Below are 12,004 nucleotides of genomic sequence, written 5' to 3' on the forward strand. Positions count from 1 at the left end.
AAGATGTATTCCATAAAGTCGTCAGTTTAAATTTTCTTGTTTTATATTAGTAAAGAATCACAAGCATATTGAATAAAATGAGTTATTTATTGAACAAGAAATTACCAAATACATTCACACATAAAATTCACTTATTTTTTTGTGATGCATGCACAATCTGATTTTGGTTAACATTGAGGCAGTTATCATACAAATCAAAAATGTTAAGACAGAACAGCTTATATAAATAACAGTAATATACACATAGTTAAAAAAAAAATAAGGCTACCTAAAGTTCACATAAGGATACTGTAGCTGGCATTGGCTGCAGAAAACTACAAAATTAAACTGTTACAAGTCAACCCTCTTTAATGTAAACTTATTTGTTGAATTTGTGAAGTTACATGTATTTACAATGTGTCTGGACTGAGGCGTTGTTCATCAGGGTAGGCTAGAAGGATTCAGTCAGCATCTGAATCCCTGATATTAAGGCCAAGCATATTAGAGAGGCCCAAAGACAGCTTTTCATTTTCATCTGACGACAAAACGCTTGGGACTACCTGACCTAGTACCGACTCTGGCTTTTCTACTTTGAAAGTCCCTCCTCTTACTAAAGAGGAATCTGCCGCTGTAGAGTCACTAACTTTAAGACTTGGGGGGGCAAGGTTCAGATCAATATCAGTTTTCCCTTCGGTTGGTGAGACATTTGCAGAAGGTGCTTTTTCTTTGGCCATTTTTAATCTTTCCATAATGTTTATCTTTTCTCCTGTTTTTGATGTTGCATTTACAATTGGTAAGCGGATCCCTTTACTGACAACATAATCCTTTGCCTCTGTTTCAGGTTTTGTTAAGCCTAAACCATCACCAATTTCTCCAATGCTATGTCTGGGCAGTCTGTGGAATATGAATGCAGGAACCTCTTCAGCATTAGGCACATCATCAGTTTCAGAGTCACCAGCACTTTCCTCTGTCTCAGAACTTGAACCAGACTTTAAGCCCCATTTGAAGGGCCATCGCAGCTTACTTTTTGGAGAATCTATAACTTCAGCATCTGCTTGACCTGTGATATCCAGTTCAGGATTGTCAAGGCTGGCCTTCCCTTCAGGAGTAGAGACACTGACATCAGGTGAACCGATTTCTCCTTTAACACTGGGAACGTTAAGCTTTACATCAGGTGACTCATGTTTACTTGATCCTGAAAAGCTAAACTTTGGAAGCTTGAAATGTGGGAATTTAGACTTATCCAGATTGCCATCTACATTCAGAGCTTTTACATCTACTTCTGGTTGGAATTCTCCCTGTACCTTTGGTACGCTCAGGTCTACTGCAGGAACAGAGAGGTTGGCATCTGCTGTAGCGGTGCCTATGTTGACCTTTGGTGCCTCTATTTCAGACTCAACTGAAGGATGAACTCTGGGAACTTCTACTTCAGGACTTGAAAGATCAAGTTTTGGTAGCTTGAAATGGGGCAATTTAAAATCACCCAAATTGGAATCTAAATCTGGTGTTTTTAACTGTGCATCAGGTCCGATGGGGTCTGCCCTGGGCAGGTTGATATCCACATTTGGAGCTTTCAGTGTGACATCAGGTGTTTCCAGTTCAGCTTTTGGCAACTTGGTGTCTAGGTTTACATCCATCTTAGGTGAAGACAGGTTGAGGTTTGATTCTTTCAAGCTGAGATCAGGTACCTCGAAGTCTGCTTTTGGTAGATCCAGACTGGCACCTTTAATATCAGCGTTGGGTAAATGAAGATCTACATCTGGTACCTTAATCTTTGGGGTAGAAAGATTGGTTTCTGGTAAACTGATGCTAGGTTTCGGGGCCAGAAGGTCAGCATCCAGATCTAGAGCTGGAGTGCTAAGATCTCCTTTAATTGTGGGGACGGAGAGATTTACGTTAGGTGCTTTCACATCAGCTGTTGGAATCTTAAGATCTACATCAGAAACAGAGACATCTGAAGTCTTAAGTTCTGCATCAGGTAATTGAACCTTTGTTCCCCCAATGTTAAATTTTGGCATTTTGAATTCTGGCATTTTGAATTTTCCGGCAGCATTCTTTTGAACATCTGTGTTAAGGTCTACATCGAGCCCTTTCAGGTCTGCTTTGGGCAGACTAAAATCTGGAGCATCAGTGCCACCATCAATTTTAGGGCCTGAAAGATTCACATCTGGTGCTTTAAGATTAACATCGGCTTCTGTTAGATTTGGTTTGGGAAGCTTTGCATCTATATCAGGAAGAGACAGATCCAGACCGTGACCCGTCAGGTCAGCATCAACATCTGGATTAGTTCCTTTTACCTTTGGCCCTGAGAAGCCGAAATTTGGCATTTTCATTTTGGGAAGCTTGAATTTTCCAGCTGAGGCATCAACATCTGAAGCTTGAATGTCCACATCAGGGCCTTTGAGAGCAAGATCTTGTGCATCCAATCCACCATCAATTTTTGGTGTAGAAAAGGACAGATCTGGTGCTTTTAGGTCTACATTTGGTGCATCAACATCAACGTTAGGCAAGTCAAAACCGGCATCGGTGTTTGGTGCTTCCAAATTAGCATCCAAATTAGCATCCAATTCAGGACCTTTGGCTTTCCACCCTTTGAACTTTGGTAGTTTAAATTTAGGTAATGATAGCGTACCATGGGGTGAGTCAAGGTCGAGATCTGGACCATTCAGATCCACATTGGGACCGCTTAAATCAGCATTAGGAATGCTGGTACTGAGGTCTAAAGGCTTAATCCCACCCTCAACTTTTGGTGCTGAAAGATTTACATCTGTTGCATTCAAATCCAATTGAGGTGCCTTGAGGTCTACGTCTGGTACCTTCACATTGGCATCGATGCCAGCCTTTGGACCCTTCAGTGTGCCAAATGAGGGTTTTTTGAGGGTGAACCATTTTGTTTTGCCAGACGGCGCTTCAATATCTACATCATTAATGTCTAATTTAGGGCCTTCCATGTGAGCTTTTGGTAGATTCACATCTGGTGCATTTATCTCACCATCGATTTTTGGAGCAGAGAGATTCAAATCAGGGGCTGAAGCATCCAGATTGACTTCTGAACCATTAACCTTTGGACCTGAGCCTGACCACTTTGGCTTTTTAAGAGTGAACCATTTAAACTTCCCAGTTGGAGACTCCATGTCGACATCAACATCAGCTTTGGGTCCATTCAGGTCAACTTCACCATCAACTTTTGGTACAGAAAGATCAACATCCGGGGTGCTCAGATCTGCATTAAGGTCCAAATCGGCCTTGGGGCCGTGAAGTTTAGGTTTCTTCCACTTTAGATGAGGCCAGTTAATTTTTGGGTCGTGAACATCCACACCAGTGCCTTTAAGGTCAGCTTTTGGGAGATTCAGCTCTGCATTAGGTACATTAATGTCACCCTCAATCTTTGGAACTGAGAGATTTACATCAGATGTGTTTAGATCTGCATCTATGTCAACTTTGGGGCCATGGAGTTTAGGTTTCTTCCACTTATGATGAGGCCAGTTAATTTTCCCAGAAGGAGAATCAATGTCAAGATCAGGAGCCTGAAAATCTACATTAGAACCTTTAAATTCAGCTTTTGGGAGATTCAGCTCTGCATCGGGGCCATTTATTCCACCCTCCACTTTTGGAACTGACACATCAACATCTGGTGTGTTCAGGTTTGCATCTAATCCTAGATCAGCTTTTTGGCCATGGAGTTTGGGTTTCTTCCACTTCAAATGAGGCCAGTTGATGTCAGCTTTGGGAAGGTTGACGTCACCGTCTGGTGAACTTAGATCCACATCAATCTTCTGTGTTGAGAGGCTGGCATCCGGTCCAGACAGGTCAGCATTTAAATTGCCATTTGGTCCTTTTACTTTGGGACCTTTCCATTTCAGGTGGGGCCATTTGATGTTATGGGAGGGGGCCTCAAAATCGACATTTGGGTTTCCTAAATTTAAACCAGGACCATCTAGATCCACATTTGGCCCATTCAGATCCAAATTTTGACTTTTTAGATCTAATTCAGGGGCTGACAGATTAAGGCCTTTTGTCTCTAGATTTCCACTGAGATCTAAGTCACCAGAAGCATCCAGGTCTGCTTTTGGTGTTTTGAATTGAGGTAGATTGAAATGTGGCATCTTAAATTTTGGAGACTTGTGTTTCAGGTCACCTTTCATCTCTGGTTTCTCAATGTTAAGCTGGGGAGTCGAGGCACTGACATCAGGTGCTTTGAGGGTACCATCTAGCCCTCCTTTTATTTCTGGTCCAGTCAGCCCAAGGGAAGGCACTGTGAACTTGGCACCAGAGTCAGCTGAGGGAGTATTTAGACTGAGACTAGGAAGATCTCCATTGAGAGTCGGACTCTTTATTTCACGCCTCATTTGCGAATCCTTTAGCATTCCATTCAGGCCATCGAGGGAAGGAGATGCATCTAGTGACAGATCCTTCTTCAGACTGAGTATCTGTTGGTAATGTAGTAATACAAAAGTAGTTAAACAGCAATTAAAACAGTTATTGTGTCCTTTATAATGTAAAAGTGCTGCTTTTACTATTTGTTTTTTAAAGATTATTTTATTGGCATTTTCAAGCTTTATTAGATAGCACAGAGTTGAAATGGGGAGACAGAGAGAGAGGGGGGGGGGATGACACGCAGTAAAGGTCCACGGGTCGGATTCGAACCCGCGACCACTGCAACGAAGGCCGGAGCCAATATGGTATGCGCTCTATCCACTACGCCACCGGAGCGCCCCGAGTGCTGCTTTTACTATTGACAAGATTTCAGAAAATTACATTTAAAAAGTAAAATGTGCAAATAAAGCATTTGCTGCAGGTTTTAGGGACTCTTTAAGTTGCCATGGAGAAAGTCAATTTACTGTTTATCAGTAGAGTATAAATGCTAGTTTAATACGACAGACTGCTTACATCACTAGGTCATTTCATCCAATTTACAAAAACCTTTTTCGAGCTTATTGTATATTGTCTAGGTGATGCCAGTTTTAGTCTTTTTTTAATAAAGAAATTGAATCTTTAAAAACTGTTACAGTTTAAACCAACCCTTATGGTGTTTACCTCTGCAGGGTTTTTGAGACCTAGTCCTAGGTGCCCGAGGTCAGCGCTGGCACTTAGGTCCTTCTTTGTCAGAACCTTCATGTTGTTGTCGTATGGCTCCAGGACTTTTAGGATCGCCAGCACCTCATCTTTGTTGAGGTGGTCTAGGTGTATGGTAGCTGCAACAATCTCATCCCCTGGAATAAATATAACTCATTTTAAAAACAGGCACCTTTCTATCTTTTAAAAAAAATCCAATAAACTTGAATTGTTGCTTTCCTTAAAGCAATAGTTCAACATTTTATATCTTTAGCTTTTTGCGTCACACTCAAGCTCAAGAAAAGGTGACTGAAACCGTTCCTGTAACTGTGCGTGCAATTTTGATATGGAAATGGGCAAAGGTCTCTCATCTAGGTTAGCGTAGCTCAAATACTGGTAGTCAAGGGGAGCAGGTCAGAAGATACACTTAACAACATCACCAGATGCTCCCTTGTGCTGGTTGGGACGTGTTTGTTTACCACATTATGTTGCGGTCTATATTTGTACATGTGTCATCTAAAAACTAAATAAGTTCTGGAAGTAAACCAGGGAGTGCCCGTAACGGTTATGTATGTATTTGATTCTAAAATGGCAAAACTTGTCAAATATAATATAGAGCGCAACATAACGTGGTAAATAAACAAGTCCCAACAAGCACACAGGAGCGTTTAGTGATGTTGTAAAGTTTATATTTTGACCTGCTCCCTTTTACTACCAGTGTTTGAGCTAAGCTAACCTGGATGAGAGACCTTTGCCCATTTCTATATCAAAAATGCAGGCACAGTAACAGGAATGGTTTCAGTCACCTTTTCTTGAGCCGGAGAGTGAGGCAAAAAGCTAAAAATTCAAAATGTTGAACTATTCCTTCAACAGTATTAAGAATAATACGAGGTTTGTTATGTTTCCTGTTTTTTCTTTTACCTGCTTCTAGGCCACTCTTTGTAGCGACCGCGTCATCTGTGATTCCTGTTATGATGACTCCCTTCTCAGAGTCGTCCAGGAGCAGGCTTTCTGAGAAGCTGCTCATCTTGCTGTCCACGCTCTGTTTAAAAATGATTTACAATGCATAAAATCAGTCATATTTGCAACATTTTCATTAATTTTGCACCATGTATTGTGTTACAGTCCATTACAAACTCAGGCTCATGTCAAAATATATTGTTATAACCACTATCACATATTATGTGTCTTGAGATGTATTTACATCCAAATATAAATGGGATTTATTCCAAAATACAAGAAACCATGGAAACCCCAACCTTCAGCAAAGCTTTCTGTAAAACACAGAAAAGCAACTTTCGTTATTAAGTTCTCTCGATATAACCCATATCAGAATTTTAACAAATCATTGTTGCAGCCTTAAAATATCTTTGAAAGCAAAAGTGAAACCCTTAAAACTGACTCAAGTCATTATCATTATTCACTAATAGCCTTTCCCTCTTTCATTGACGTCTTTGGCAAGAATACTGCGGCATCCTGATCTTTAAGGCTGATTTTGAAACACCCGTCTAGTTTTTCGTCTAGAATAAATAAGAGGTAAGAGAAGTCAGAGAATTTGTAACCTCTGTGATGACAATTGTTTTGGTGATGAGTATCATGTCCTGTTTGAGTGTAAGAATATAAATGTGTTGTATTATAGAAAGAAGTACCTGCTGAAATATTATGTTAACTTTCCATCTATGTTTAAACAGATTTTGCTTTTGAGGTCGGAAAGACCAAAAGTTATTGGTAAAACAGGTGCCTTTCTGAAAAATGTGCTACCATTGTTTAAGGAGCGTTTTTGTTTTGTCCATGCCGTACACCATTGTTTTGTTCTGTTATTATTTGAATGTCTTGTACTCCATACCATGATACTATGGTCAAGAGCCGTAAATAAATTAAATTAACTGAAAAAGAATGATAAAAGTGATTGGTCTTTGCTCTTTCTTTGATTTGGTTTAAACTGATTTCATTCCATATCATTTCAATATAACCTATAGTTATAGTATCTGAACAAGTTACTTAAAATCTTTGAGATGAACACGGCGTTACATCATACCACTACCTATCTACATTCATTGTTCTCTTTCTTGCCTGACTTTTTCACCTGCTTTAGCAGCTCTTTAAATTTCTGGCCCTGACTGACAGAAACAACGGCGCCCAGACACCGTGTTACCTCACACTACAGGAATTCAGGTTTGTTTCAAGGGAATGTATGTTAAACCATCTAAACCAGTTGGTTTGCATGCATTCTGACTGATGCGCCATACCATTTGGCGCACACACACACACACACACACACACACACACACACACTCCATTCAACCACACCCCAACATCTTGGCATTTAAACGCTAATGTAACTCCCTTTCAGCATAACCAAATTCTCCTTAAATCAAATGTCCACCAATGCTACAGATACTTGATGATAATCTGTTAGGATCTATCAGTGTTAATGCACGTCTTGAACATAATCTGAATTTAATCCTTCGAAAGCAAATTGAGGTCTCAAGTGGACAAGCAACTCAGCAAGTAACTATAATTGAGTGTCAAATATTTATCACTGAAAAATCCACAACTTTGCTGTCTGCAACCAGATACCCATTAATCAGTAACCTGTTAACAGGCATGTCTAATACATTTTTTCTAAGGCAATGTGGGGAAGAGCTAATAATATATTACTCATTTTCAGAATGGCTGCACAGGCACAATGTCATTTTACAAACTTTACTGTGGCTTCAGGTTCTATGCATACCTTTCCCAAACTAGAAATTAGCAGCAATTCAAAAAGAGACACAAAAGTCTCAAGAGATATGAATTTAAAAAAAATCTGAGCTGTGTGGTAGGTAGGTGCATCCTCTAAAACCAGGGCGGCGACGTCAACATCGATACAAACCAAATAATGCCAAACAGATGGGTGTGTGAGTCAGATGACAGCAGAGTTTGGTATGACGCAGTCAAGATATTAGCAAGTCACATTGACAGCAGGACTTATTAGCAATACTAAATATTTAATTTGACATAGCCTAGTGTATGTTTTGAAGAATTTTATTTGGGGTCCTCACTTGTCGAACCCTGTCAATGCCAGAAACTGCAATGCATCTCAAAAGATCTTAACCTCCTCATTGGGCCATGACATTTACCAAAACTCCACTTTAAAAAGGTACTTTGTCACACAACAAATTTGGAAAATACAATACAATATGCAGTTCCAATTCATGTCAAGATTATGGACATAGATCTTTAGGCTTTTAAAACTTTGAGATATGCACCACACCTCATTTGCAAATCATATTTTTTTTTTACCCATACTTTTAAAAAAAAAGTGTCTTCCTAGATCTCCATAACACAACTGATCCTAATAAGAGGCAATAGTTTAAACAAATAATACAGACAATATATCAAATTAGTATTGACGGTGCACATTTTTTCTGTATATCGGTTTAATTTGCTGTTTTTAACAAGACATGTTTTAAATGATCTTATGATTTCAACCAAAAAGAAGCAATAGACAAAGACATGTTGAAGTGCTCACCCTTATGCTCGTCCCCAAAGGAAAGTCCAGGGAGAGATGTCTCCTCCTCGGTGTACACTGCTGCTCTGTCAGGCAGGACCAGATGTGCCAGTTAAATGCCTATAAGCTTCAAGCTCACCAGCAGAACAGGTTAGGCTGCATCAGTGCCGCCTATCATAGTGCCCCCCCCCTTCCCCTTACGACACACACGCCTTGGAATATGTCACTGAATGTGACTTGCAGGGCCTTCAGCAGCCGAAACCTGCCCAGAAATCACAAGAGAGAAAGAAACATAGCAGAGGCAACCACACCACTCCTTTCCTAACAGGATTAACCAGGTCGACAAAAGGAACAAACACATAGCAACACTGTCCTACTTACACTCTATCACCTTTTGCTCATACTTCATCTCACATCCGACATTTGCACACATAGAACACATGCTCTTTACAATCACCTTTGCTTTTTATGTAACGGGAACTGAAATGTGGCATCACAAGTTCTTCCCCTTCCAATAAGTTATTAATATTTATTGCACATGCTAGAATGAAATCAATAGTTTTTAGAATATTTCCATTATAACTAAAAACACACTGGGTTAGTTGCAGGGCTTTGTTCGATATTCAATATGTTCTACAGGTGATACTCATATTATTAGAATATCATGGAAAATGAATTAGAATTGAGGAAAGAAATCATGCAAAGAGGTGCCCAAACCAAGTACTGAGTACATATGCATGATTATACTTTATAGAGAGACGATATTTCTGTATTTAAAATCCCTTTTTTATTGATTTCATGTAATATTCAAATTTTTTGTGATTTTGAGTTTGGGGTTTTCATAAGCTGTAAACTATCATCAAAATTATAACAAATAAAGGCTTGAAATATCTCACTCTCATTTAACTTTTATTTATCCTCGAGAGACCAATTGAGGGTCACCCCTCAATTATATTATATAGACTCATTACATACTTTGCATGTAATGAGTCTATATAATATATTAGATTCACCTTTTAAGTTGAATTACTGAAATAAATGAACTTTTGAACGATATTCTAATTTTTAGAGTTTCACCTGTATATGAAAAGCAGACATGGTGATAATTTTTCATGAATCTACACTGGTTTCCATATCAAAGTACCACAATACATTTAACAGCGCTATAGCTCACTTTGAATAGCTATGACTTGAAATAGAATGATTTTAAATGTATCAATCAATTGTTGTATTTCAACAGTGTTTCACTTACATGTCATTAATAAAACAGAGGAGCACAATATAATACAAACTTCTCCATCTTATAGAAAATAAGAATACTACTTCTGTGATGTTAACAAGAAACCAAATTGTTGCGTCACAGCCGAGTGGAATTTACCCTGAGGTAAATATTCAGACTGAGCCTTAGAGAACAGGCATTTTAGCTATTTTTAAGATGATATTTCCTCAACATTCTCTGTTCCAAGTTATGCAGCGTGAGTCACTACCCAACCCTTACCAGCCAATTAATACAATGTGATGACTATGGCCGGGAGATTCTGTATCGGGTGTTGTCAGTGTAAGACAATAGCTAAATGATGAGCAATAGAATCTAGACTGAAGACAAGGAGAGGGCTCAGAACCCAATTGACAGTCCTGCTTTAATCTTTTCTAGCACACAACTCAGCATTGGAAGGATGCTTTGTCTGAAATATAAGCCACTCACTCCAACATAAAAGGCTGATGAAGTGGGGATACAAAACAACTGTCCTATTGAAGCTAACTTTAATTCCAATCACAGCTTGAGCTACTCTGCTACACACAATGGGTCAAATAAGGGTTTCAAATGAATATCTGCATTTTAAGGCTATAGAAAGGGTTCCTCTCATCACATTTGTTCATGTCCGGAACATGGTTCAGAGCTCTGCTTCTCTTTCTCTTTCTCTTTCTCATAAGACATGATACATGGCATCAATACAAAAGACTCACTGACAGATAGAAGATATCCCAAGCCCACAGACAAAATGGTTGAATGCCTTAAACTATTGATCTAAATTATGTGTGGGTCAAACCAACTATTAATTAGAAAAGTTTAAATGAAAAAAGACAATTAAATTAAACAAGAATATTAATAAAGAGTCTTAAAATGAGGACATTACATAGAACAATAACTATAAAACAAATTATTTAGGCTAGAGTTAATATTACTAAAGGCTGCGAGAAAAGAAAATACTAATAAAACTCATTGCTCCCTCCCCATTCCTCCATATGGTTTGGTCCACATTGAAAGCACCTGGTGGAGGAGTGGAACTCATGGGCAGTGTTCAAGACAGCACCAGCCTCATCCAGGAAGTGAACCTCAAATAGATTAGAAATCAAAGCACACAAACAACAATGAAAGAACTATTTGACTGAGTATAAATAATTTCAACAAATGCATTTATCAACTAAAATGGATCCTAATTTAGCTGAAAACAGTGCCCATAACAGAAACAAATACGCTTAACAAAACACAATATTCAAATAAATGCAGCTTCCTCACAGGAACACAAAAAACATAAAAGAACTAGAACTACCACTTGGCGGTTCTATGCCTCTGCGAGACATACAACTGTCGACTGGTGAAATTCCAGTGGTGGTAGGCAATGCTTCAAAGAAGGTAACGCTCCTAAGAAGCTACAATATGGTACAAGGTGACTGCAACCTGACAATAGCCTCGTTCGACTTGGAGCCGTCTTGCTCAGACCTGCGCAACTATGACGCGCGTCTTGCTGAGCACACAACAAAAATGCTGTGCGCTCAGCAAGCCGAGCGTCATAATTGCGCAGGTCTTAGCAAGACGGCGACATCTCAAACAAGGCTAATGTCTACGGTCGCAGTAACCGTTGACCTTCAACTTCCAAAATCTATTCAGTTCATCATAGACATTTGTGCAAACTTCCAAGAAACATCTCTCAAAGCGTTCTGGAGGTCTTGCTTTTACAAAAAGGAAAGATCACAGTGAACCTGACCTTCGACCTCCAAAATGTAATCAGTTCATCCTGTATTGTAAGTTAGTAGACTATGTGCCAAAATTGATGAACATTCCCTCAAAGCGTTCTTGAGGTATTGTGTTCATGAGGCACAAGGCCACAGTTATCTTGACCTCTGACCTGCACAATCAGTTTATCAGTGAATTAGATTAAATGTATGCAAAATTAAAAAAAATCCCTCAAAGCGTTCATGAGATATTGTGTTCAAAGGAATGCCCCCTCCCCCCACCACCCCCCTTGGGGTTGCTGCTGTATATTGATGTGTGGATGGAGTCTCTGCATATGTATGACCACATCACCTTTGACAGGTGAATGAATTTGAGCAATGTGTGTGTAGTTTCTGTCCTCCCAGTCCCCCAGGCAGGTGACTTCAGAGCAGGCCCAAACCAGGAATGTCTGAACACAATCTACTGTATCTGCTCAGCATGCCGCACATTTACTTGTAGCAGGGTAATTCTTTTTGGGC

General features: G+C 39.4%; 1 protein-coding gene across 1 annotated transcript; it reads right to left on the reverse strand.

Annotated features, from left to right (window-relative positions):
* Positions 1-74: 74 nt before the first annotated feature.
* On the reverse strand, positions 75-8,617 carry LOC307257302 (uncharacterized protein). The gene is made up of 4 exons (XM_080036480.1): positions 8,549-8,617; positions 5,956-6,076; positions 5,017-5,192; positions 75-4,409 (listed from the first exon to the last, which is right to left on the reverse strand). The coding sequence occupies exons 2-4, from the start codon at positions 6,059-6,061 to the stop codon at positions 441-443; spliced, it is 4,251 nt and encodes a 1,416-aa protein (XP_079892606.1). The 5' UTR covers positions 6,062-6,076; positions 8,549-8,617; the 3' UTR covers positions 75-440.
* Between the last annotated feature and the right edge of the window lie 3,387 nt (positions 8,618-12,004).

Source organism: Ammodytes marinus (genome assembly GCF_949987685.1).
Source record: "Ammodytes marinus genome assembly, chromosome: 11".
Lineage (NCBI taxonomy): Eukaryota > Metazoa > Chordata > Actinopteri > Uranoscopiformes > Ammodytidae > Ammodytes > Ammodytes marinus.